The sequence below is a fragment of the Tyto alba genome, unplaced genomic scaffold (assembly GCF_018691265.1).
Source record: "Tyto alba isolate M040663 unplaced genomic scaffold, T.alba_DEE_v4.0 Super-Scaffold_6, whole genome shotgun sequence".
Lineage (NCBI taxonomy): Eukaryota > Metazoa > Chordata > Aves > Strigiformes > Tytonidae > Tyto > Tyto alba.
The window spans coordinates 45,895,497-45,923,311 of record NW_024881327.1 but is presented as its reverse complement, the minus strand read 5'-3'; the positions used below and the strand labels follow the sequence as shown (position 1 = coordinate 45,923,311).

The following is a 27,815-nucleotide window of genomic DNA, read 5'->3' as shown; positions in this document are numbered from 1 at the left end:
AGCTGATAGTACAGACAGGATGAAGTTACTAATGTTCATGGCTGCAGGCTCTGCAGTACCTTTTAGTTTGTCTAAGAAAGGGTACCAATGGTTCAAGAATATTTGATGCATGCTCCTTCTAAAAAAAAAAAAAAAAAAAAAAAAACCCCAAAAAACAAAAAAACACAAACCCACACATGCACATGATAAACTAATTTTTTGGTGATATTTTTTTTTTTTTTTGTTGGTGTTAATGTAACCTCACTTGAGCAAGGGACATCAGAATCCACAGTAGTAATTAGAACTGCATGCTGCTGATTGTTTCAGAAATTCATTAGGCAAAACTTTATCACTTAATACAATTTCAAATCCCCAGCTTAGAATTTCATTTTCCCAAGTTAAATAATGATAATAGCAATACTATACTGAGGTTAATAGTAAGACTAAACTTTTGATCAAGTATGAATTTCTGGAGGCATGCTTTTGAAGAATAATAGTGAAAAAAAGAAGATTGCTAGTGGCCTTGGCTCAATAACATATCTTTATGAAGCAATTTGTTACATTCTGTAAGATGGTAGACTTCTTTTTTTATTAATTAGGTAAATGAAAAAAGAACTGTGAAAGGTAACTTAGTTGGTTTTCCTCACTGATGAAGTAGTGCTTTTAAAATGTTATAAAGTACAACAGGAGAAGCATTATTCTTGCATTTTGCTGTGTTAAAATTCATGGAAGCTTTTGCATTCTGTCAGAGTGAATTTCCTTACTAAATCAGAAAAATACCATTTGTGTACAAAAAGTATGGGCTCTCTGTGCATTTATGGTGATGTGATTCAGGGTCGAGTAATTATAAAATATTTTTCCAGCCTTAAATGAATCATGGGCATGAAATACATTGAGGAATAGAAGTGTTAGTCTGGGTCACTACTTCAGAGGTTTTTTGACTCCTTGGGTGGCTAGTTGCACATTTGGTAAATCAGAGCTTGCCCTTGAGCCTGTCTTGGGGCCTTGCTGCAAGTCCTGTATCTAGATTGTAACGGATTTTAGTGGATCTGAGATGTTGAGGATTTAGTTCCAATCATGTTTTATTGAAAATGCCATGAAAATATTTAATAAAAGAAATATTAATGTAATAAAAAACAGTGAAAAAATCTGACTGAAAATAGTGTAAATGAATATAAAATCTTATGTTTAAGTGACTCAAATCAAATGATTAGCAAATAAAATGCACTTCATATTGACTAAGTATGTATATAAGTATTTTCAAAATAGCATAGATGTGCTAAGTTTAATGAAACTGATAGACCAATTGACAATAGCACAGGTTTTCTGTGATTAAATCAATGAGTTTTCCTTAAATTCTGTTTTAGATGGCAATGAAAACAAAACAACGAATGCTAAAGGAAGACTGGGAATTTTTTAAACAGAGGCGTTTTATTGAAGAGCAGGTAGGATTTTTTTTTTATACCCTACTAAGTTATACTAATGCTTCATGTATATTTGTAAGATGTAAACATACAAGTGTAGTATATTGTACTAGTTGTGTGATCTAATTCTGCAACTGTCAGGCATAAAATTTGGTCAGCTAAAATACAGCAAAGCAAGATCCAAGAGTATGTAATAGTATGTAATCTCAGTTACTACAAGGTAAAAACATAAGCACCATAGTCTTAGGATTGAATACTGGGTATTAAAATTCTTTATACAATAAAAGGGGAATTTTTGATGCCTTAGAGTGGGATCCAAAACAGCCAATATGTTGAGCATGGAGCTGCCTTAATGTATGTGACAGGGAATGTTGTGCTCAAGAGGTTAATAAATTCCTCAGTGTGCAGGGCTGGGGAGTGTGAGCCAGGGCAGCAGGGCAGGTGATTGCATCTGTTAGGACTCTGGAGATGGCTCCTATATCTGTTTTGTGGGGAAAAGGCTGAGCAGAACTGTCTGCCTTTTTTAAGCTGTAGCCAGAGAGGGGCCAGTAGAAGTTCCTACCTTACCATAAAACTGTCTGCTGTTCAAGACACATTACTCTCTTCTGTAACTTAAAAGTGTTCAAGTATATATCATGCTTTCCGTAGGAGTACAGTGTGACTCGGCTAGAGTCAGGACTGGATGGGGAACCTCTCTGTTCCTATACCACTGTGCAGAGAGAAATGCTACTCGTGAGCCAGAGAAAGAGAGAGTATGACAGTACATTTTAATAAACTTAAAGCTTAAATTGGCCATGTCTCAAAGCAGTTATCAGTAAGTACTTTTTCCTATAAGGAACACAAGCCTGTGTTAACCTTGTCTTTAGAACATCTTGTATACAGCGCTCCTCAGAGGACTTGAGGAAGAATCCTCTTTTTCCTTGATCTTAGTTGGGCTTAAGTGAGCTGTAAGCCCACGGCTGCTTAGGTAAGGATCAGGTCTGGGCATCTATCGAAGTGGAAGCTTAGGCACATCCTTGTTTAACCTAAGGTTTGTAGGTATCTAATGAAATTAGGTGCTTTGAGGATTAGGCCTCTGCCAGGTGGAAGTTATTTGGATTGTATTTTTTCCACTAAGGCAGTCGAGTCCTGTTCTGGGCAGCTGTTTTGTTCCTTGAATCTATCCCATTGTGGCTACAGTATTAGTCCTAATTCTTTTCTGCAAGCTAAGGGTGAGTTGCATTTTGTATCCATTTGTCAGCAGTGTCCTTTTGTGCATACCGTGAAACAAGACAAGAACTACTCAAGTTCAGAGTGTGTCAACAGAAATACCATGCAAGATGCACATACAAATGAGTCAAGGAGATGCACTTGGCCACTTTTCTGTTTCATAGTAGAAACATACTTTCTTTGAAGAGTTTCAGTGCCAAATGTTTCTTGTTTGTAGCTTTGAACTTCATTTTTTCACTCCTGATCAAAACGCCACCTTTACGAAGTTATTCTGAATTATTCTGCCTTTAAAATATTTTGCCAAAAGAACCCTTTTTGATTATGTAATTTGTTAATGATGATGTGCCATTGAATTGTTAATGGAAAGATTTGCACTACTAAAACACTGCCTTTATAATTTACTTCAGCTTAATAACAAGAAAGCACTAGCTGGGGAGAACAACTTCACAGACACCATGAGACACATGCTGTCATCACGTTTGAGCATGCCTGACTGTCCCAACTGTAATTATAGAAGAAGGTGAGCTGATGTTTTTAATATGAAATCATAATAAATCATTAATTTCTTGTTTGAGGAAAAAGGAAATACATTATGGAACAAAGAGTGTCGTTACTTTAATGAATGCAATTTAAACAAGGTCATAAAAACCTGTAATCTTAATTCTTGAACAGATGTACTTGTGATGACTGCAGCCTTTCACACATTTTAACGTGTGGCATCATGGATTCTCCTATAACGGATGATATTCACATTAACCAGTTACCACTACAAATTGATTCTGCTCCGGATTATCTGTCTGAGATCCGCCCACCCAGTATGTCTTCAGCAAGTTCAGGATCAGGTTCTAGCTCACCTATTACAATTCAGCAACATCCCAGACTGATCCTCACAGATAATGGTTCTGCACCAACTTTGTAAGTTCTTTTTTTCTGTTTTAAAGTTTTGTAGTGAATTGAACTTAAGTTGTCAAGTTGCACTGACTGACTATCATTATGTAATGCTAGCTTTACCTCAGAAAATGTTTTAATAATGGTACAGTATTCATCACACAACACCTCCAGTGCTGTATGTTGTGCAAACATAAATTAAAAACAGATCCTGTGAAGTTCTTAAAAATTTCTGAAGACATTGACTTAACAGTATTGCTAGAATTGTGTGTAGTAAGTACTTTCCTGCTTTGAGATTACAAGGACATCAGGTACTGATCTACTTTAGAGCATCATCTTAAAATGTCACATTTTCTTAGGCTGAAAGGGAAGTGGTGATCTCTTCTTTGAGGGGTGGTCATTTCATATGAATCAGTTTAGTTTCAAAAACCCCTTTATTAAGTGGCTTTTAGGATTGTTGAAGTTGTGTTAACTTGAGTCTTGCATCAAAAATTGTCCCTATCAGAATTATCTGCCACCCTCTTTCTTTCATTCAGATCACAATTACCATCAGATTTGAGGCATTAGTCTAATGGTAGACTTCTGCCCCTTCCATAATTCTGAAGGGTTAAAATTGCTTGGTAGGCTGGTTTCTGTATGTGGCCAGGGTACAGCTAACCAGCAGTCTCCTCTGTCATGTGATAACCTAAAGGAATAGCTAAAAAATAACAACCTCTGACTTAAGTATTGTTGGGAATACTCATGAAATACCTGTTGTGAGAAGGAAATTGGCATTAGCACTCTGTGTTAATGTGGTGCGATGAATGAGGACAGTGCAGACATGTGGGATGTTTCTGATGAATATCACTTCAGTAAGTTCCATTTCCTTTAAACGTTTACCTTTGCACTACTACTATCAGTGGTTTAATTGTCCATAACAGGACTTCAGTTTCTGAACCCATTTTGGGGAGCGCTTGAAAACAGACTATGTGATGGTATGTTTAGCTACATATTCTTAAATGTGTGGTTTGCAATTTCTGTAAACTGTCATTAGTTTTGGTGCTGAAATGTCCGAAACCATTCAGTTGGTCTCTTCAGAAGCTAGTTCAGTTGAATCCATGTATTATTTACTGTAAGAAGCCTATTTTCAGGGAAATACCACTGCTCCTTGGGGAAGGGCCGTTTTATGTCTTATAATATCTGCTGTGTTTTATTTCCTCATTGCACATTTGAAATATGCCTAATGGTGCCATCATGTAATTAAATTTTAGCGTAGTATCTCATGGAATGCAAAAAGATAAAGCGCACAGTGTAAGAGCCCTTTTAAGAGCTCTGGATTGTTGTAGAAACATTAACTAACCAATCTTTGCAACACTTCCCTGGAGCGGGTAATTAAACATGCATGTTTTACTAGCTGTCTGTATGGAAAAAATTTCCATTAAGTATTCTAGAGCAGATTCTGAAAAGCACGTAGATGTGGGATTGTTAAGGAATTAATTACTATTGAGCAATTTAGTGTGATGGATTGAGAAAGTTAGTGTGATTTGTTCAATGTTCCCTACTTACTGATTTGACATTTAATGTATGGAAAAACTTGAATTTTATATTGTACTTTTTTTCCACTTCACACTTTCTGTAAAGGAAGTCATTGGCATAAGGCTTTTTTTCATCAAATTGAAGGTCATCCATGTCCTGCCATTACTAATTTCATAGATTCTTGGTCAGAAAACAGTGGTGTTTTTTTGTATTTTAAATATTTTTGTATTTTAAAATACTTGTGTAAAGAAGTATTTTACACAGAAATAGCAGGGACTCTTAGTTTCACTCCAGTCTGTCATTCAGGCATGCAACTGCTATATTCAGTAGTATTATATGGTAGGTTGCTTGATTTCTATTGCTTGAAAAAAGAAGTTGAGTTGAACAACTTGGAAGACAATCCTTTAACTCTTAATTGGAACACATATACAAGGGATGCCCTCAACTTTATTTCATTTTGGTGTTCTACCTGCTTTCACAACAATTGAGGTTACTGAGCACTGTGACTTACCTAAGCCTCTTTTCCCCTTAGTGGTAGTGATGATGAAGATGTTGCACCATTATCAGCAAAATTTGCTGATATCTACCCACTGAATAATTATGACGATGCAGAGGTTGTAGCCAACATGAATGGAATTCACAGTGAGCTAAATGGCGGTGGTGAAAACATGGCATTGAAGGATGAGGTACAGCATTTACAGTGTCGTATCTTTTTCTGGCAGTTGGATGTACTCGCTGGAGAAAGGTCTGTCCTTCACCCCTGTGTTAATGAGTTAATGTTGTCCAGTCTCCTCAGGTGAGCAGTACGAGCAGCAGTTCCTCAGAAGCAGATGATGAAGAAGCAGATGGGGAGAGCAGTGGTGAACCACCAGGGACTCAAAAGGAGGAAATGTCTCTAGGAAAAAGGACATTAAGGAAAGACGAAGCAAAAATGGATAGTCCACCACCTTCTTACCCCAGTCAGCAGGTATAGTAATCTAAAAGCAACCCTTTTAGTAAGTGAATTTTTGAAATGTGGCTGCTCAAATGATAATACATTTACATCTTCAATTTAATATTTAACTTCTAATATATTATCAGTAGATATGTATGATACCTATGTTATTTTTCGGCTGATTGTATATTGTCATGGCTAATATCTTCCTTTAGTCAAAATTTCTAATATGTTAGTTGTATTGAAGGTGGCTTCAGTAAAAGGGGAGAAAAATTATTTCTGCCTATATGAATGAGAAACAGAAAGTAAGAAGCATTTCTGCTTGGAAGTTTGAGCTTGGTTATTGTTAAATATTAAAGTTAAGTTATTTGAAATTAATTGGGGTGTTGGGTGGGAATGTTGGCGAGTGCATAGTTAAGGGGCACTTTTTAATATTCTATCTGAGGACTAACTTTCCCTGTTAAAAACCCAAGGTATTGCATGACTTAGAGCATGGGGCTGGGGATATTTGATTTTTTTTTTTTGTTTGTTAATTTTTTTTTTTAGTAATGATTTAAAGTTAATAAGGTTTCTACTGTAAGGTCACCAAACCACTCAGAGAACTATGCCTGGAGTATTTGCTCAGCTTATAGTGGTGTTTGATTTAACAGCAGAGCACCAAAGCAAAGCAGCTGATGGACTTGTCTTTGGGACTGTGTGGCTTTTAATCTAAGTTACCCTGCAGCTACAACACAGGCTCGCTGCTTTGAGAAAGAACATACCAGTCGCCTTTATTGCTTAGTGTACAAAAGAATCCACATCGGAGGGGGCATCTTTGAGAACTTAAACGACAGTCAGGTGGGAACTCCCATGAGGTGTTCCCCTATGTTTAGTGTGTTTGTAAGGCCTTCCACCAGAAGTATTTTCTTGTGTGTTAAAGAGTATTAAGATACTTCTCTTTCAGTGAATATGTTAAGATTCTTTTTTTTTTTCCTGTGTATGGCTGACCAATGGCATAATACCTATATGGGCTGAGACCTCTGCCAAACTACTCTGAAACTGGTGAACAGATTCAGCATTTGTTATGGGAAATCAAATGAGATTATGTAAGCCTACTTGCCTTAGGGTAGTAAACTAAAATACAGGATAAAAAGGTGGATTTAACCTTTTTCTTTTTTGTTTTCTTTGAGGAAAAATAATTTTCTCAGAATTTTTCTGAGGAACTCTTAATGACTTTATTTTTTTTAGTCTGATTTTCTAATCAGAGCTGAGTATCTACCTTGTAAAGCTGCATTCAGGTGGATTTCACTGGTACATGTTTTGTACACTTGAGATTTTTTGGCATTATCTGTGAAGGTTGTTCATTTAGTCAGTATCTTTATTTCTCTTTGCATTCCTTTTCATGCTCAGTACCCAAAGGTTTGGCAGAAATGGATTTTGAATCTCACCATACTGTTTGACATCTCTTCACTTTCATTTTTGTTTAGTAGATTGGTATTGGTTTCTTGATAATACTAATTTTTATGAGAAGGTTATTTTTCCTTCTCTATACACCTAATTCAGTCATTTTATTTGGTTTAAGAAATCTTTAGTTGTTAAAATACACTTTGTGTCAAAGACTGTAATGCTTTTAAGTAATAATGAAGAGTCATTTGTTTCTGAGTAGAAGGCATAGAATACCACCTGTCAATTCTTTTGTAGAAAGCTAAGTTGGCTAGTGTTGCTTTTTGGAGAAACATGTACTGCCACGTTACTGGGAAAAATACCAATTGGGAAGTGTTCCTGGTATGACTTCCGGTAAAATTATCTCCAGTGAAATGTCAGATGACAGTGGGAGGAAAAAGTACCGAGCTGAGAGAGGGTAATGGAGCTGTTCTTTCCTGGGCTGCTTTTCTTCCAAAGTCTTGAAAGCTTTTGAGACAACAGAGGCTAATGGTACCTTTAGATCAATAAAAGGTTCTAATAAGGCATGGATTCCTTACGGTTGATGCGATTATGAAATTTTTTGTGAGCAACGTCAGCTTCACACAATCACAGAATAGTTGAGTTCAGAACAAACATCTGCAGATAGTCTCGCCCAGCCCTCCTGCTCAAAGCAAGGTCACCTAGAGAAGGTCAGTCAGCACTGTGTCCAGTCGGGAGGCTCGGAAGTGCTGCAGGTAACATTACAATGTTCAACCACTCTCACAAATAAATGCTTTGAGTTAGAGCGGAATTTCCTGTATTTCAGTCTGTGCCCATTTCCTCTTGTCCTTTCTTGGGATACCAGTGAGAGGAGTCTGGCTTTGACCACTTTGCTCTTCCCTGCCCACTCAGGGAACACACACTGCTAACATCCCCCTAAGTCTCTCTCGAGGCTGAACTATCATACCTCTCTCAGCCTCTCCTTGTATGACAGATGCTCCAAGGCCTAAATGATCTTTGTGGTCCTTCACCTGACTCACTGGAGTACGCCCATGTGTCTCTTGTACTGGGGAGCCTAAAACTGGACCCAGCGCCCCAACTGTGTCTTACTAGTGATGAACAGAGTGGAAAGATCACCACCCTTGACATGCTGGCAGTGCTCTGCCTAATGCAGATCAGGGCTACTTCCAACTCCAGCAGCTAATCAACCCTTAGTACTTCCTACACACACTGTTTGTTTGTTTGTTTTTGTTTGGTTTTTTATAGTAGGGTAATTAATGGCCTAGTAATGATCAGATTCTGTCCATGTTCATGTTCCTGTCTGTTCCTGATTACTTGTATCAGTATCTCATTTGTTGTCACTGATAATGGACATTAGGTGTCTGTATAGTATGAAATGCTGTCAATTTTTAGGGCAGGATTTTCTCAACTAAGGTAAACTCCCCACTAGTGCTGTTACTTGACTACAAGGTTTTTCCATTGGTCTTAAATGAAAGAATCCTGTGGATGCTCTGAAGATATTGATGTATGGAAGATGAAATACTGTTGATTATTACTAAGAAAAAAGGATGGGGGAAATAGCTAATTTTACTGTCTGTTAAGTAGATTGAAAAAGTTTGGGAGTGTTTTATTTTTATTTTCTTACAGGCTGATCAAGGTCCAAATGCTTGTGAATGTCACGTTTGCAAACAAGAAGCCTCAGGTCTAACAGCCTCTGCACTTGCAACTGGACGCCTGCCTGCTGGCCACCAGTTTATGAATCCTGAAAAACCTGCACATCCTGCACTTCATCTTTATCCTCACATCCATGGACATATACCATTGCATACTATTCCTCATCTGCCTCGTCCGCTTATTCATCCCACCTTGTATACAGCTTCTCCCTTTACACACAATAAGGTAAGCCTGATGGAGGAGACAGATGCATCCTCATCCCAGGAAAAATACTGTGTACCTGTATAAACCAGCATGACTGAATATCAACGAAACCATGAAAATTGCTTTAAATTGTGGTCTGTTTTTAGTAGTCTTTTTGGAGGGAATATTGGAGGGTAGGGAACAGGACAGATTCGGAATTGGTAGAAGGTTCATACAGAAGGGCTAAGGGTAGCTTTTGTCATGAAAACTGATAATTTTCTTACTGTGATTAGAAAGCACATGGTGTCAAGTGAGTCTTGAATGATGGGAAGTGATGGAACTTTAGTCAGTGTAATGGGCCTAATTAAATCATTCCATATATATTGAAGGTCAAAATTTAATATTCCATTTTGGCAATAATATCCTGCAGTTTCTAGTTCAAAATACTAGTGTTTTGGTCTGGGGTTTTTATTTTTGAGAGAATTGAGGCATAGGAATCTATTTATAAGGGTTTTTTGTGCTTTGAGAGAACTTGCTATTTGCAGCTTCTGCAAAATTCTTGTGACCCAAGACTTTTAAGTAATAAACAAGAGAAAGATGTGGAACAAGGTTTTGGGACCAGGTGACAGCTTTTCAGAAGTATGAGTCAAAAGCCAGATTTACTGTTAATGTGATGTTGTTTCACATACTATTTAAACCAGTTGAATTGTGCGTGCTGCTTTGTCATTAGGTACATATTCCTTTTGTCTCCCTTTCATCTGGTCCAGTGATCCTGTGGTTGCAAGGAGAGTAGACTAGTTCAGTAAGATGACTATAACTTATTCTTGCTGTCCTTCTTAACATCCACTCTGTTTTTTCCTGTCTTATGGGTGTCCCTTCTTTATCTCTGTTGCAGTGCATGAGTTCCATAACTGCAGTGTGCCAGCCTGCCATTTCTCAACAGCCTACTACCGTTCTTCCGAAACCCCTAATTGTACCCCACCTTCTGCCATCCTCCAGAGCTCTTTTTATGTCCCTTACAGCAATCAGCTCAAGCTCCCATCCCTGATCTCTGCTGTCTTTCCTTTCAGAAGACCTTTATGTAGCAGAACATCTGCAGCGCACTGTCAAGGCTGCACCAGAAGCCCCATGCAGAGTAGCAGGCTGCTAGCACTGAGTGGCTTTGTAATGCAGGCCAGATCTATTAGCTCTGGCACAGCACCTGAACCAGCTGGGCTCCATGTATTTATGTTGTGATGAAGGTGGAAAGACATATGTGGAAGCTGGAGCTTTTGCCTTTGAAGAGCCAGCTGAATTCAGCAGAGCTGGTAGTGAATGAGCTAATAAGACCTGTTGAATCATGCTTGGTTCATCATGGATAGGCTCTTCTGCCCTGCAAAGTGTTTCTTTGTACCCATGTGTGCAGGCTTCCTTTAATGCAGGGTATTTCAGCCCTTCCCACCTTCACCATTAGTCAGATAATTCAAATCCTTCTGTATAGGAGGAGGAGACTGGGTATATAAGCAGTTTGCTTGGCCATCAGCATTTAGACTTTCATGTCTGAAATACTACTGGATTCAGCTGATGTTTATAATACATATATCTACTTCTGCATAGCTTTTCATTGCATCAAATCTAGTGCAAAAATAGAACAAACTCACTTTTCCTTGGCTTTTTTTAAAGGTGACAGTAATGGAGTATAATGCTTGCATTGCACAAGGTTTCTGGGAGGAAGTTACATTTTAGAATGTGAATAAACAATTTCAGCCAGAAGAAATGGGTTGAGTCAGAACAACTTGCCTCTATAAAACAAGAAAAAGCGTGTGTTCCCTCTTTTTCCCAGTTGCTTCTTAAACTAAAAGGATGTATTCCGTGTTTGTTAAGTTTTAAGTCAAGAACCTGTTCATACTTGGAGGTGGAAGAAGCAGAAGAATGTAATTACCTTTAAAAATTATGTTTTCAAATAATAAGTGTGTTCTTTAATTTTCTACTGTGCTTATTTTCAATCCTGAAGTGTCTGTAATCCCTTTATCACAATTGTCTTCTGTGGTAATGATTATCATGTCAGAGAGGATTGGTTTTGCCAGCTTGGGATTTGAAAGGTAACAATTCTTAACAAGTTCTATGTTCATACAAATACTGCTTTTAATTAAAAGCGAGGGCCTACCAATATATATATTAACCCAGGTATTTTTGGACAATGTTTTTTGATGTTCATCAGTTTGCTTTTAGATTTGGCTATGTTTGTGACTTGTAAAATACATACACGTACATACAATCTATACAATGTATTATCTGCATTAATAATCAACAAATCAGTCTTTTTATCATTCTGGGAAATGTTTATTGCACTTTTTATAATGCCTTTCACAATTGAAACACTGTGATTTGAATATTGCTGTTGGAGTGACTGTAAGCAAACAGAATATTAATGAGGAAAACACTCTTTATTTTTGTAGGCATTACCGCCAGCTCCAGTTCAGAATCATACAAACAAGCATCAAGTATTCAATGCATCTCTCCAAGATCATATTTATCCAAGCTGTTTTGGGAGCACTCCAGATTGGAATAGCTCTAAATTTATAAGTCTTTGGGGATCAGAGATGATGAATGACAAGAACTGGAATCCTGCTACATTTTTGCCTGATACAATTCCTGGTGAGGGTTTGTTACTACTTAACACTGACAAGTTAAAAGCCTTATGTTTCAAATTGGAGTGTGGCACTTTTTTTTCCCAGGAGTGGTAGGTTTCATAATCATGATTTTGTAAAATGGGATTCTGGAAGAGATTTGTTGCCTTTACTACTGCAGTGTGGCTGAAAATTGAAAAACAGATTTTTATGTATTGGGGAGAGGATGCTAAAGGCAGAAGAATAGCACACTATTTTTCACCTACAGTCACTGTAGAAGTATTTTTCTCTTCTAGAAGTTTGGGGTTGCAAAGAAATGGGAATTAAGGAGAAACTTAAGTAACTTTTGATCTTCTGCCACAAAGGCTTGCTCTTTTTCTACAGGGTCGTAATAGCACTGGTAACATGGTACTACATCCTGCTACTTATAATGCGCAGGTATAACTGCGCATTGTCACTCAAAAAGGCAGGCATAAATCAAACAAAAAATTCATTTAAGCCAGGAAGCCTTTGGAATTGGTTAAAGTGAAAGAGAATAGAAGAGAAATAACAACAGAGAGAGAGCGAGCTTTCCATTCACATCATAGCAAATATTAAATTGGTTTTTTTTTTATCATATTTGACTTGTATGAAAAAGGAAGCTTGGCTTTGTGTGTTGGCTCTTTTTCAGACTGATCTGATGCTAACTTATGTCAAGCTACTACAGTGATATTTAAAAGGAAAGGCATTAAAAACCTCCAAAAAATTTCCCCAGTAGCCCATCCATTTACAAATGTAGTTATGGGTAGCTGTTCCAACAGATGGTTAGTGGCAAGCTTGTGTGGAAGGTCTATCACAAAGGTGTTATGATAGTTGGCTGGAATTTCAAGTAAGATAAGATTTATGATGTCATATTGATAGCAGGATATGTTGTTTCTGCTTATAATTGTTGCATGGCTAACCTGGACTTCAGACACTGAAGCTTATATACTCAGCATGTAAAATGGTGTCCAATTTTAATTTTTAAAATATAAATGGATAAAGGTATCTGTAGCATCTTTGCTACTTGCTAACACACATTTAGTAGTGTTCTTACAACTGTAACTTTAAGGTTTGTGACTTCTGCTCTGAGACTTCTTAGCACTTACTGTTACAGCTGTATTTTGGGGACAGGAGGAAGGGGGAAAGGAAGATCATTTTACTAATCCTACCAAGCCAACACTAACAATATATCCTTACTTTTCTGAACTAAATTATCGAATGTTTAATTCTAAATGACATAAGGACAATTCTGTGATTCTTAATTACTATATGTGTTTCAATTGAAGGGAGTGATATATTAGCACCAGCACTCTCAGAAATAAGACCCGAAGCACTTCCTACTACATCTAGCAATGAAGCAACAGCAGTTACTGACAGCAAAGAGAAAAAAAATGCTGCAAAGAAGAAGTGTCTATACAATTTCCAGGATGCCTTTATGGAAGCTAATAAAGTTGTCATGGCAACCTCTTCTGCCACTTCTTCCGTCTCCTGCACAGCAACTACAGTGCAGTCAAGCAGCAACCAATTCAAAGTATCATCCAAGAGACCTTCATCAATAGGTAAGGATTTGTGATTCGCATACATCTTAATAACTCACTCAAGTACATTTAGCTAACCGTAAAGATTTATATGTGTTTCTTTTAGTAATAGTATGTATACATGATGATTTTTGCTAATTGCTGTTCTTCTTACTCTTGAGTTACAGTCTCTGTACTCATGGATTAAAGATCTTGATGTTAGAGTTCAGAACTGGTAATAGAAATGTGTTGAAGTACTGCTGATTTTTACAGAAGCAGAGAACACCCAGGACTTTGCATGATTGTTTGGGTGGCTGTAGGAGACCTATTAATTATTTTTAATTGTAAGAGGTTTATTTTTTCTGCAATTTAGGTGAAGTGTTCCACAATATTAATAAAGAGGACCATAGACATTCTGCACCAGTTGCACCACGAAATAGTCCTACCAGTTTAGCATCCCTTCCTTCACTGTCTCCTGCTGCACTGTCTCCAGCATCTACACCACATCTTCCAAATCTTGCTGCTCCTTCTTTTCCCAAAACTGCTGCAACAGCCCCTGGATTTGTGGATCCTCATTCAGGTCTTTGTCCTACCACAGTTGCACCTCCTACTTCAACCACAGACAGCTCTGTAAGTGCCCCACCAAGTGTCTGCAGGTAAGTTTGTTGTTATTGTTGTCATTCTTTTCTCCTATAGAATGGGAACTAAAATACAGATTCTTCTTTTGCTTTGCCGGTGGTTGTAGTGTGAAAGAAGAGCTGTCTGTGTTCAGCAAATGAGACCTGTGCTCAGAATCTTACTATGTAACTTGGGTGAGACTTTACAAATATGATTTCCATTGCAGAATCTAGTTACTGAGTTTAGAGGCTTGAAAACGAATGTTTGCTGACTTACAGAAGTGTAATCTGGGTTAAGTAAGTCAAGCTCTGTTCTCGCTTATTCTGTTATTTCCAGTAGTGATTGGTGCTGCTGAGATACAAACCTGTTGTATAATGTACCTGTTTTCTGTCATTTTGGCATTACATGGCAAGCAGGAATGAAAAGCTGTGAAAACTTAAGGAGTCTGTAGACAGATTTATTTCAAACTATAACAAGTTCATACATGGTCTTGAAACCTGCCACACATTAACGCGTTTACCTGACTACACTGAAGGCTTCTTAGGTATCAGTCCCACCCTTTATACAATGGTTGTAGCATGGAAGGATGTTCTGATTTCTGAAGGTTTTCAAAGGTCTTGGGGGTTGGGAGGAGTTTGGTGGAGCTGGCTTCTGGTAGTGTTATGTATTGTGGCAGACTGACAGTGGTGCCAACTCTTCAATATGTTTGAAGAGTACAGGCATAGCAGAAAAGCAGTTGAGTCATTGCTCTGAGTACTCTGTGACCTGTAGGTCAGTGGTCATCGTTGCTATGAATGTAGTCTCCTGGCTACTGCAGTAGTTTTCAGAAGGTGATGCGAAATTTAGGCAGAATTGGATAACTGCATACCTGACATGCTTCTAAAAATGCCTATATTTCTGTTATCACCTGGTTTTATTGATGATATCACAAAATGAGTAACTGTTCTTTCATGCTCAAGAAATTATTGCAATTTTGTAAAGACACTTTCTTACCTAATGTGGGGAGAGAACTGAATATAGGCTATTTAATGCAATAGAAATCCAACTCTTACCATCTCCAGGTGCTAACATGATAAAGTAATTTTAGTTCGTAAGGAATGAACTGTGAGAGAACCCAGAAATGACTATTGCAGTCTATATGAGTTGGTGATGCGCTATAATGGGAAAAACTGCTTTACGCTCTAGCCTTTCGATCTAGTGACTGAGGAACAGAGCTAATGAAGCCTTGGTTTCTATGGAATTGTATGTTACTCCTAGCACATGCTGTGCCACTACACCACTGGGTGCTGTAATGCTAACTCTCAACAGGCAAGAAACAGTGATGCAAGGGATGCTTAAACTGACTAGTCTGAATGTTTCCACTGACTGGCAGTGTATCCTGTTAGATGCAACAGTTTTGCGTGCCTTTTCCCTAACTAGGGTACTGAAGTTGAACAATTTTTCATTCTGTCCTGGTCACTAATTCTTGAAAAAGGAGAAAGGGGGGAAAAAAGGAGAGAGGAAGTGAAGTTAGAAGATTCACATACATTTTGCAGATAAGACTAATTATGACCTGTTTTCATCTTTCTAACGTAAGAATAAGTAAATAATGCTAGATGAGTGGATTTTTTTAAAAAATACTTTTTGCTTTTGAAGCAAGATCACATCAGATTTAGAAGAACTAGACAGTAGGTATGTTGGGTGCACAGCTGTGCAGAGCTCTGGAGGGAATAAACTGCCATGTACCTGCTTATTGGAGAGATGTGCTTATTATTTCCCCTTGAAAATAAAGGTGCAGACAGTAATGGGAACATTTTGGTTTTATGAGACCTTGAATTTTTGTTTTAAGTCAGGAGCTTGAAAATGTATTTAAAACTAGGGTATTTTAGAAATAAGTTGAGTACTTTGCAACTGCACAGCTCTCTTCAGACCACAAGTGATGAGATGGGCAGCAGTTTCAAAACCCTTCCATTTAAAAAAGTTAGAATCACTACTTCTGAAGCTATTTCACCTGTTTAAAGCCAGAAAGACCAGTTCCAAAGCTCATTCTCTAGGCTGCTCGTTCAGTGAGTCACTAAATGAGTTTTTATAAATCACATTCCCATGTATCATCTCACCTTGGTACTTGGTTTTGAGCATCTCCATTTGCAGGCTCCTGGATGAAGGCTTTAGGATTTGATGCATCACTGGTGGCTCATATCCCAGTTTGAGAGGCATTGTTTCTGGTAGATGTACATATAACTATATATGTTCTTTTTCAAATACCTTACTTATTATTATCTAGTTTTTTATAAACTTTTTTCACTTCATGTAGTGATCCTGATTGCGAGGGCCATCGCTGTGAGAACAGTAACACGTATGATCATCAACAATATGATGGAGAGGAGAGCCAAGATGAAGACAGTTGTTCAGAGCATAGCTCCAGTACCTCAACATCCACAAATCAAAAGGAAGGAAAATACTGTGACTGCTGTTACTGTGAGTTCTTCGGCCATGGAGGAGTAAGTTGTTGGATTTTAAATTGGTTTTATTTTCTTTTTTGTCACTTATTCGTCATTGATTGCATGTGGTTTATCAGACTACAACTAAGGAGGTGGCACTGGAGCTTACTCAAAAGAGGTAGTAAAAGGAGCATGGTTAGAAAGTAATTTTCTTCCTTGAAATGAAAGATTGAAACAAACTTCCCTTTAAAAGCAATTCAAGAGCAAAAAAAAAAAAAAAAAATGACTAAAAGATTTAGGAAGCAACTGACTTGGATAATAGGTACCATGTTTGACTGAAACTGCAAATAGGGCATGGAGCAATTTAAATAACTCTACAAAATTCATGTACTCATCTGCAGTAGTGTAATTTATAATGTGATGAGTTTGGATGAAAGTACATTTAATGTAGGATTTCTTTTTTAATGTTCATGGCAATTTATGAACCATTTTCCCATCTGTAAAAATAGCAATCCTCAAAGTATCGACTTTAACTTGTTTTATAAAAAAGGAAGGGAAAAAAACAAAACAAAACCAAAGGAAAAAAAAAAAAAAACAACCCACAAAACATTATTACCTGAATTTAGGATCAGTGCAAGTTTAAATTATACATTTACCAATGTAATGCCTGAACAGTGTTTTCCCTGTTTTCAGTATTATAAACAATTTTCTTTACTGGTGCATTTGGATAGGCACTGACTTGTATTTCTACTTAAACGGTGTTTTGAAAAAATTTTCAAGTTCTGAAGCATGCAGGTTATACAAAATATTTTCCCTTATATTCTTTATTGTAATACTTAACACATTGCTTGAAGCATCCTTAAGTTAACTTCATACTACTAATATATCTAGTGAATTATTGTAATCATATCTGTTCATTTGCACAAATGACATGCTAAAAGCTGTTAAGTTGCCACATTATTTAATTTTTTTTTCAGTTAAAATTTTATTTTCCTAGTGGTTTCATTTGTAAATCTGTGTATAGTCTGGTTTAATAATAAACTAATTAGTAGAATTGGAATCTCTGGCATTTTTTTCCTATTTAAAGTAAAAGCTCAGTTTATTGGCCACATATGTATGTGATCAGATGCGGTTTCATATTAGGGCTTGAAGTGAATTAAAAGCCCCTGCTCTGTGGCTGAAAGGGGCAGGGAGGGGACCTCATTTCTTGTTGCATGTTCCCACCATGCCCATGATTGATCTGTCTTCAGTAGTCATCTGATTGCACAGTAAGCTATTAATTTTGCTGAAGTGGCAGAACACTACAGGGTTTTTAAGTTAATAGGTTTTGTCTTGCTGGTTTAATAAGTTGAACTGGTGTAGCTCCAAACAGATGGGCATCAGATCTGGTGCAAGAGAGGGTAAGGCAGCAGGAGTGGAGGATGAATGAGGAGTTGAGAGGCAGGAGCAGTGGATGGGAATTCAGATATGAAACATGTAGTAAAGATTAAACTTGCAGCAGTGTTAACAAGTTATTGATGCGACTCTGCTGGAGGTGTGCTGGCCTGCTTCAGTGCAGGGTAATCGGGCCCTCACAGTTACAGCCCAGAGGCCCGTGTAGCCTGAACTCTGAAACAGACTTTAGATAAGATGGAAACAGCAGCAAATGTCTGCTTCTTTCAAATTTTCAAATGTGGTACACCCATCACAAGAGAACATGGACATCTTCCTTGCTTTTAAAGGTATTTCTTTGTTTTCTGAGTTGTGTATTCCTGCACAAGATGAGCCATTCACAAGCTGACACCAAGTCTGACAGGTCTGTTGCCTGTTAAATATACCTTTTAGGTACACATGCAAACAATAAGGAGTTTGATATTCAGGTGTGGACCTTCCAAGTTATTTGAAGGTCTCTAAAATTTCGAAATCTCAAAAGTCAGTGAAATTTTTACATTTAGCCACTAAATTTTTGTCTCATGTCCTTCAGCCTCCAGCTGCACCAACCAGTAGAAATTATGCAGAGATGCGAGAAAAGCTTCGTTTACGTCTAACAAAAAGGAAAGAGGAACAGCCGAAGAAACCAGATCAGATCTCTGAAAGGGAAAGTGTTGTTGACCATCGAAAGGTGGAAGACTTGCTACAATTTATAAACAGCTCTGAAACCAAACCAGTAAGCAGTTCTCGGGCAGCCAAGCGAGCCAGACATAAGCAAAGAAAGGTAAGACGCAGAAGTATATTTATCCTAGACCTCATGTTTTTGAATCTGTGCACTCTCTGTAAGTATACCACTATATACTGACTTTGTAATAGTGGTATAATTGTTTTCTGTGTAGTTGGTGGTACACTGCCTGCTTGTACATACACAGCTAGCTTACCTGCTCCAATGCTACTTGAGGAGTTATGGAAGATTCCTCAGTGTCATGTGTTTTGTTGCAAGTCAGCTTTCTATTTTAATTTCCCACACTTTAGAAGGCTATTTCTAGGTGTTAGAGAAGTTAAGAATTTGATTGTTTTGTAGAATTGACATTTAAGAGTGGGGGAAGTTGGAAAACTAGCATTTCTGTACTGGGATAATGGTTATGATAAAGTATCTCTGTAGGAAGCCAAGAGACATAAGGTCAGTGTTTGTATGAGAGAAGGAAAGTTGAGATTTTATATTTTTAACATGATTGCACTGGGCACCTTGCTGTCCTGATCAAAAGAGGATAAATGCTGTGCCACACGATGACACAAAGGGCTATCCCAAGCCAGAGTCAAGTGGCAAGCTGCAGAGATGGGGCAGGGAATTAAAAATTACAGGTTGCTTTCAAATGGAAATTTGCAGAAACATTTCTTAAAAAGCTGCAAAGTGTAACAGTGACATTATTTTTTGAAAACAATATTTGCCTAGTTAATAGAGGAAATATAGACTTACTTTAAGTTGACCAAGAAGGAAATTGGCTTTTCTTGCTGCAGTTCAAGTAACAGCTTTAGGTATAAGTTTCAAGGCTCAATGAGATTGGTTACTGAATGCTTTTGAATTCTGGTAAGCACGTTTTGTTTCTTGTTTGTGGATTTCCTTGTTGGCACTAATTCAGTGTTCTTTAAATGCTTCTGTGGGCTGATGTTCACAAGTTACATTCTTCATGTTCATGTTGTAGCGCTATTCAGCAACTTGTGGGCTTAGTGAGTGAGTTATAAAAAAAATTCACAAGGCAAAATTCACTTTGCTCTTGCAATGCAGTTTGAGCATAAGAAGTGAAAGATTCTCAGAGTTTTTTGCATGAAATCTGTAATTGAAAAAGTAATTCCATACAGACACTTCTAAATATGCAAGAAAATAAATGGACGTGATTGTTCTCTGTGCACAACTTCCTTTCATTTTGCTAATGATACAAGATCAATGCTGCGTAGCAAAATTTTAGGCATTTTCAGTAATGGCTGTAAAAAAATCCTTTGAGACTTTGTTTCATGTGGCTAATGAACTTACAGCTGACAACAGAAAACTTTACTACACTTATTATTTTTGACAACTTTTAATGTAACTTTAATGTGCTTAGTGTTTTGCTGTAAAATTTCTTTAATGATTGCTCTTCCTAATGTTTGTGAACACTGAAACAGAGCAACTCTACCATAGCAGGAGATCAGGTAAACCACGCAACATGATGCAAACTTGAGTTACCTTAGTAATGGACACAGTTGTTGAAAATTAAGATGAATGTTTTGTTTTCAGCAGGTTTCTGCAGTTGTAGAAAACTTTAAGGAGTTAGGCTCAGCAATATCAAAGAGAAGATCAACAGTTGGTATTAACAACAGTCAAATACGTTACAGAAACATAGAAAATAGAAATATGGAAATTATTTTAATGTGCATTAAAGGGCAGCTTTTGTACAAATAGTATTTTCTTGTTGAGCAGAGTTGTGGATTCATACGTTCATATGTTAATGTCCTAGGATTTATAACATTCATAGAGAAAAGAAGTAATAATCCCTAAAACTCTAATTTCCAAAATATTTGTCACTTTCAATAAACGTATTGTTATTTTGTAGCTTGAAGAAAAAGCTCGACTTGAAGCAGAAGCCAGGGAGAGGGAGCATCACCAGTTGCTTGAGGAACAGAGGCGACGCGAGGAAGAAGAAGAAGAGAGGCTGAAACAAGAACTACAACGGCTTCAAGAACTTCAGCAGTTGCGGGCTGTAAAGAAAAAGAAGAAAGAACGAACAAGTAAAGACTGTCAGAAGGTGGAAATGCTTACTCGAAACTGCCAAGCAGTGAAGGAATCTGTCCCAAACGCACCCGAAGACATTCAGAATGGTACACTTGAGCAATCAGAAAAGATAGAAACCTCTTCCAGTTCACTGTCGAGACATGTGAATCATACAGAACAGAGGCCGGTTTCAGAGACGGGCTGTGAACTATCCAATCCTGTAAACGCTAGAGACTCAAAGCTGCTTTATCAGAAAGAGGGAAGTGTAAAGCAGCATGAGCCCCTCTCTTTTCTGCTTGATATTATGCATCAACATAAAGAAGGAAATAGCAAACAGAAACTAAAGCAGATAAACAAACCGTGTGCTGAACAAGTGAAAAAGCCTGTTGAATCTCCCAAAGCAGCTGAGATTCAGACTAAAACCAGAAACCAAATAGAATCCAAAGCAAAGGCAGCAGAGATCCCAACACTTGCAGAACCTAAAAAGGATGAGAAGAAATTAAACAATAACAACAAAAAACAGTTGAACCACGTAAAGGAAGAGAAAGCACCCATAACAAGTGAATCCCCTTCACCAAGTGAACAGCAACAAAATAATAAGCTAATACTTGCGGATTCTCCTCAACCAAAAGGCAAGAACAAGAAAAACAAGAAGAAAAAAGGGGACAAAGTGAACAATTCCATTGGTAAGTATTTAAGAAAGCTAAAGAACTTGGGTTGTTTTCTACTGTTACTATTTAAGTCCAGAAATTTGAAATCTTTATCTTTGGCCAATTTTGCCAATGTGAATTAAGAGAAACAGAAAAACACGTGTCAGGAGAACTCAAGTCATTGTAATTATAACAATTAAGAAATGCTTATAGTTTTAGTAAAGAGGTGTAGGATGCTTTAAAGAATGAATAAGCTAGCATATGCTGCTGAATTTGTATGGGATTTCAGTCTCTTCTGTAAAGCCTATCTTGTTTAAAATAAATATTTCAAATAATTCAATAATAGGCTGAAATCCATTTAGAACTTCTTTAAAAGCAAGGTTGTCTCTCATACAGCATTAAGAGTATAGTCTAAAGTTCATCTTACTCTTTGAGTGAGGGAAATAAGGGGATTCTGTAACCAAAGAATAATCACTCATGCATAAATATGCATTTTCTCAGTGGAAATAATTCCTTTTATATATTAATTACACTAACAGGCAAGTAAGCAAATACAAAAAAGAACATACTATTTTTTATTTGCCACAGTGAAAATTTAGTGGGATGTTCATTAGTTAATAATACTGGGTTTTCCACATGAATATTAGCTTGTGCTATTAAACAGATTTTTTTTTTATTTATCTGATAGAAATAATAAAACCATAGAAGATTGAGTTGACTCAAGGAAGTTGCACTTCCATAATTTTCTTCTCGACATATTTTTTTGTTTTTCTGAAAACATCTAACAGCTGAACCCAGCACTGAGAAGTGCATGCAGTGCTAAGCTGGCTGTTTTTGTCAGCATGCTAATCAAACTGCCATTCTCAGGTACCAGTTTATTCCTGCACATGCTTGGTCCCTACTGGGACTGCCAGTTGGGATGGCAGTTCTGTGGTACGGACATCTGTCTGCTCAGAGCACCCGGTCATTCCCCTGGGATCACCCGAGAGCTGAGTGGTAACAGTGCATAAAGTAAATGCCCATTCACCAGAATGCCTTAATATTGCAGTTCTCACTGCTGTTCTGTCTGATAAGCACGTCAGGATAGGAGACCATAATCCTTTGGCAGTCTCTGCCAGTGTTTCCAAATACTTGTGTTTATTAAGCTTTGTAACAAAAATGTAAACCGAATTCCTGGTTGTTGCAAGTGCTAGGTGTAGAGCCCAACTTTTGTTTTTGTGGTTTCATGGTTGGGTTGAGTCAACCCACCAGTCTTCCTTTTTAACTCCTCTGATGTTCAGTGTTTCCATTCCGTATCAATCCAGCAGCAATACAGCATTGAACCCTCTTCTCTGATACCTTAGTTCTTGTGCATACTGTGTTGTGGTTTTGGGTTTTTTTGGTTGTTTGTGTTTTGTTTTTTTGTTTTGTTTTTTTTTTAATTTACCAAGAAGAATATACTCCAGTCATTGGAGCAAGACAAAGCTCTAGAATTAGGAGCAGAAAGAGAAGACTGGAGACATTTAAAGGAGAAACTGGTGAAGGGAGTGGTGATGGAGGGTGTTTACTGTAGGAGAATGAAGATAGCTTCCTGCATCTTTTCCTCCTCCCTGCCCCTTACCATTGTTTTCTGCTGTTTAAATCAAGTATAGTTACAATTTCTGAAAACTAATTTTTGAATTTGAAAAAACATCGGCATATGTTTCTGAATTTTTAAAGAGATAATTGTGCTGCTCTCTGAAAAGTCAGGACTGGATCGCTACTCTGAGTAGTTCTGACTTTAGAACTACAAGAAAGATACTGTGATATAAAATTTTTCAGTTGCAATTTCTTAAAGACATAGAGTTGATACACTAAATTAGAGCAGCAAAAAAATGAACTAAGAAAAAAAATTAGAATTAGGCTAATTGAAAGAACATGAAAAGAGGGTAGAAAAATTTGGGCGTGATTTAACTAAGCTTTAAATTAAGTGTTAAGGCAGTGAACAGTATTGCTTTTGGTGTGTTCTCTGTTTCCTAAATTTATTCTGTCAGTATTTTAACTCCTTGTTATGAAGAAAACTAGGGGTATCAGAAAGCCCTGTGTTTATAGGGCTGCTGGTTCTTCAGCAGTAAGTTGCACAGCAAAGATGTGCAACTTTTAGACTCTCTTTAGAAGAGAGTAGTTTGTTTTCATAACCTCAAGGATTCTAGAGAGTTCTGATTTGTATACTAAGTGGTTTTGGTTAGTTTCTTTGTCTCACCCTTTTTGGAATTTGGAATTCTGAAGCTGCTTCAGAAATGAGATTTTAATGATAAATTTGTGTTAATTCAGCCTAAACATGAATTATCAGCAGTCTACAAAGTTCAGGCAGTTCTCCAAAAATATCTTTTAATGCATCTTCTTCAAGCTTCTTCCTCTCTTTTTTTTTTTTCCCCCTCCCCATGAAATGTAAATTTGTCATGCATTTTCCGTTGTAGATGATGTGTTTCTACCCAAAGACATTGATCTAGACAGTGTGGAAATGGATGAAACAGAGCGAGAAGTGGAATATTTTAAAAGGTAAAGTGCTGTAATCCCTGCACATAAAGCTGTTGTGCTTTTTCCCATATGCCACAGTTTTAAAAACAAACAATCAGCCCACAATTTAAAAACTAACTCCTAGCAGAAAAGCCTGTGTTGTAGCACAGCAAATCTTGTTACAGCTGATACTCTGAATACTATAACAATCACCAAAGCTATAGATCTATCGGCACAGATTGTAGCTGAGTAGCTCATACAGAAACGAGTGCCAGAATCATCTGTGTGTCCCCCAGGTTCTCATCAAGACTTTCAGAATATCCTCAGTTACCATTTTTCTCTATAAGCAATGTTTGCATGAATTTTTCTTTTATTATCCACACAGACCAAATAGTACTGATCAGTGCTTTAAAAAAAATAAATAAAACACTGTGCTAAGTGTTGAACAAATAAGACTTTACATTTTAAATTTCCAAATAGATACTTCAAAAAGCCTTGTTCATGATGCTTTCCTCCTTGTTATAGGAGCTATTAGTTTGGAATTTTATACTGTACCTGAAGTAGAGATGGTATAACTGTGGGATATTAGCTTATATCAGTCATAAAGAGGGGATGCTTATGATAGTCCAGGGACAGTAAAAGAATAGTATGAACCTGTGCTTGTGAAACATGTTTCTTCTGTGCATTTTGGTTGCTTTTTGGATTTACGCATCACATTAGTTACCTTTAAATTCATCAAATATGGGCAAACAGCTCACGTTTAAATAATATAGCACATGTTCTTCCATAATACTGAAATCTACCCAAAGTTGTGTTCTTTAATGGAGGCTGTGTGCGCTAGTTTCCCATGAATAGTAGGCCTCTCATCATGATAGCCAAACCAGAAACATTATGAGTAAATCAGTTTCCTGCAATTTAATAATTTAGGAATCAAGAGTAGCCTTTCACAAAACAACTAAAGCTGTTGGTTTAAAGGGTGGAATTTTTTAAGAAAGGGATTTCCCTATGGATTTCAAGTTCTTTTCTAAATCTATATAGTTTTCATAGTTTGTGTGTTTGGGATGTAATGTATGTTTGGGTCTTGCAAAGGACAGAGTACAACTACTTCTCTGTGCTGCTTGTTATTACTATACCAAGTGCATTTGTCTGTGCTTATGGAGTTATGTACTAGACATTGAAATTTTCAAAAGTGTATACTCTCTGTTCTTGAAAAGTGTTTTTGAATGGTGCAAATTAAAGGATTTTTTTTCAATCAACATGTGGGGTTTATAGGTGAAATGTGGCATATAATAGATAGTGTTAGAGTTGGTATAGCATAAGCCTTTGTTATGGGTTTCATGGAATATTCTTAGCTTCATTCAAGTTTGCACTATCTGTAACAAGAAAATAGAAAAGTTCTTTCCACCCATTCTGTACTCTTAATAGGACAAATGAAGCAGTGTCTTATATTTGTAGAAGTACAGCTGAAGTTTGGAGATGAATTTGTCAAATGTGATTTCAAATGAAGAGTTCAAATTTGATACTGTTTTGTAATTAATTCAGTAATGAGTGTAATCTACTCCTTTACTGTCATCTGTTAGGAAGTGTGTGTAACTGTCCAATTGTTTTATGTATACCTGTTCAGAAAGGTGTCTGAAAATCCCTGATAGGTGCTGTTCTAGGGGATAAAAGCAGCTACTCAATGTCATGAAAGCACCTTTAATGCATGTTTTCTATCACTTGATAATTTCCAACATAGTAACTCCAACAAAGCAATACTGCTTGTTTTAGTAATCCTCCATGGTAGTGAGCTGCACAGGCCTACTGAATTCATACTGATAGTTTGTTAATTCATCGTCTTCCTGCTTTGTAATGGTGTGACCGATGGATACTTAAATTACACCCTGACTTCAGAATTAAATTTGCAAGCTACTTCGAACTTTAGTATAGGAAGTACAAGTGTAGTTTTTCTAACCTTCAACTGTACCTTTTCTATTTCCTTCCTCCTGTCTGCTCCCCTTTTTTGGCTTTCAGTTGTTACAGAAGGTGTATAGCCTTCCAGAGGAGGAGTATGCACTGCCTTCATGTTGTCATGCAGCCTTTAGCCTAAACAAGCTACACCATGGCTTGATAACGTTCTCCAGCATGAATTAACTGTCACTGAAATGCCTGTACATGTCAACCTTCAACAAAATTTCTTCCATAAATTGTATTCAGTGAAAGTGAATAAGTGGATTTTTGTTCTAAAGGTATTTTTTTTTCCAGGCATCTGGGCTACTTATCTGTTTTATTATAAACAAACCTCCTTTCCTTAGATCTTTGTCTTAATCATAACTTTGCTGTATTCAGACGAGAAGGAGCAATATCCCATGCCATTGGTGCTTCTGCTTTACGCATTACCTACCACTCCATTCTTACAAGGTTTTCGGTAAATAGAGCAATGTCAGTTCTGTTTCTACTTAGCATTCAGCTAGCTTATATACTGCTAAATATGAAGTGTTCTTTGCTACTTCATTCACTTAATAATGCAGTGGTGTTTAAAGTAACTGGTTTAGGATGTATTTGAGTGATGGAGAAGTGATTTTTATTTTCTCAGGCGTGATGGGTTTTTTTGGTGTGATTTTTTTTTTTTTTTTTTAAGAGGTTTTGTCTTTCTGAATAACAGCTGCTCTTCAAAAGAGGGGTAACACCTGTGGTTTGATGTTAAGTATATTGGTTTCACTTTATTACCCTCTCTTCCTTTCAGATTCTGCTTGGATTCTGCCAGACAGACAAGGCAGAGACTTTCCATCAACTGGTCCAATTTTAGCTTGAAAAAAACCACCTTTGCTGCACATTGAAATGACAGTATGGGGAGGGAACCCTGCAGGAATCAATGAACGACAACTCCACTTATCTGTCCTGCTGTGCTGAGAGCTTATCTGGTCTTGAGCCAGTGCTGCCTTGCCTTGTCCCCAGTGCTGTGTGGATCTGCACTGAACCCTTTGGCCTGATAATTCTTGCGGACTGAAAAATTGCCACTTTCTACCTGAATTTGTTAGCTTGTGTGCTTGTAGTCTGTGAGTGAGACTTACTTGATTGTAGCTGTATGCCGTTGGAGTTGGAACAATAGCTCTTTTCCATCTCCTTCTGAATGCCTTGGCCTCAAAGACTTTAAATTGCTTAGGCTTGGGTGGAGGCCAAAATGCTAGTTTGCATCATCTGCAGTGGCTCCTGTCACTTCTGCATCTAGCTATGTTTTGTCATTCTGACTCCTGACAAAGGAATGGACCTAGTCAGTTGTGCTTTCATCTGCTCCAGAATTCTCCTGACATGACTTCCTGAAAAAGAGGCTCTTATGGGACAAGTATTTCCTCAGTTCTTTCACAATCTACTGTTTAAGAGTGTACAAGTTACGCTATTTGTGTTTTGATTTATTTTTTTTCCTGACTTGTAGCCAGCTTGTGTAAGAATACTTGCAGAATGAGAAAATTTAAAAAAGAACAGTACTCACACTATCAAATCTGTTATAGAGTGTATAATTGTATTAACACTGAAGCCTAACTGGCTACTTTTTTAACATATTGTTAAGTAATATTAAAATCATGTCTTTCTTTTTGAAAGATGGAATACATTAGTATGGCAGAAGACTCGTGTCTTGCTTTTTTCTGCTTGGGTGGGAAAGGGGAGAAAAAAACACACCAAAAAATAATGCTTTTCTAAAATAATTTCATCTTGTGTCAGAATTGGTCAGTGAACTCTACCTAACTGTAGCGTATTCCTTGTTTGCCAGCTGATGGGAAAAACTGCTATCTGCTACAGTAAGAAAGACTCTTGCTGAATGCTGGTATTAAGTTTGTGTATTCTGTGAATTACTGTAATGCTTCTATTTCAGTAGATAATCTGTGAGAAACAAGGTAATACAAAAATTTCCAATTTAATGTCAGTGCAGAAATGAAGTAGCTAAGCTCAATGTTACAATCATGTAAACAGTTAACAATATAGTAATGTTTTACAGGTTGCATAGTATTGCCCAGCACGGAAGAAAACTGGTAATTTAGGATTTTGATCTGTGTAAAGATACTGCGCTATTTATTCAGAACAGAGACAACAGAAGTTTTCTTTGTACTTGCTGATGACCATACTTACCCAAATTATAAGTCAGTCCTTTTTTTTCCTTTTTTTTTTTTTTT

General features: G+C 37.2%; 1 protein-coding gene across 2 annotated transcripts in view; it reads left to right on the top strand.

Moving 5' to 3' along the window:
* The window catches only part of FAM193A (family with sequence similarity 193 member A), a 78,810-nt gene extending 51,531 nt beyond the window's left edge, over positions 1-27,279 (top strand). Inside the window, exons 9-22 of one of the 2 annotated variants that reach the window (XM_042808254.1) lie at positions 1,347-1,424; positions 3,020-3,132; positions 3,285-3,527; positions 5,548-5,701; positions 5,803-5,982; positions 8,980-9,231; positions 11,628-11,826; positions 13,106-13,378; positions 13,710-13,992; positions 16,248-16,434; positions 18,338-18,568; positions 20,379-21,222; positions 23,625-23,706; positions 26,390-27,279. In XM_042808254.1, the coding sequence (XP_042664188.1) occupies positions 1,347-1,424; positions 3,020-3,132; positions 3,285-3,527; positions 5,548-5,701; positions 5,803-5,982; positions 8,980-9,231; positions 11,628-11,826; positions 13,106-13,378; positions 13,710-13,992; positions 16,248-16,434; positions 18,338-18,568; positions 20,379-21,222; positions 23,625-23,706; positions 26,390-26,483 (3,213 nt within the window). In that variant the 3' untranslated portion in view covers positions 26,484-27,279. The remainder of the gene's footprint in view (positions 1-1,346; positions 1,425-3,019; positions 3,133-3,284; positions 3,528-5,547; positions 5,702-5,802; positions 5,983-8,979; positions 9,232-11,627; positions 11,827-13,105; positions 13,379-13,709; positions 13,993-16,247; positions 16,435-18,337; positions 18,569-20,378; positions 21,223-23,624; positions 23,707-26,389) is intronic. The other variant, XM_042808255.1, reaches the window with a different exon arrangement.
* The last annotated feature ends 536 nt before the right edge of the window (positions 27,280-27,815 follow it).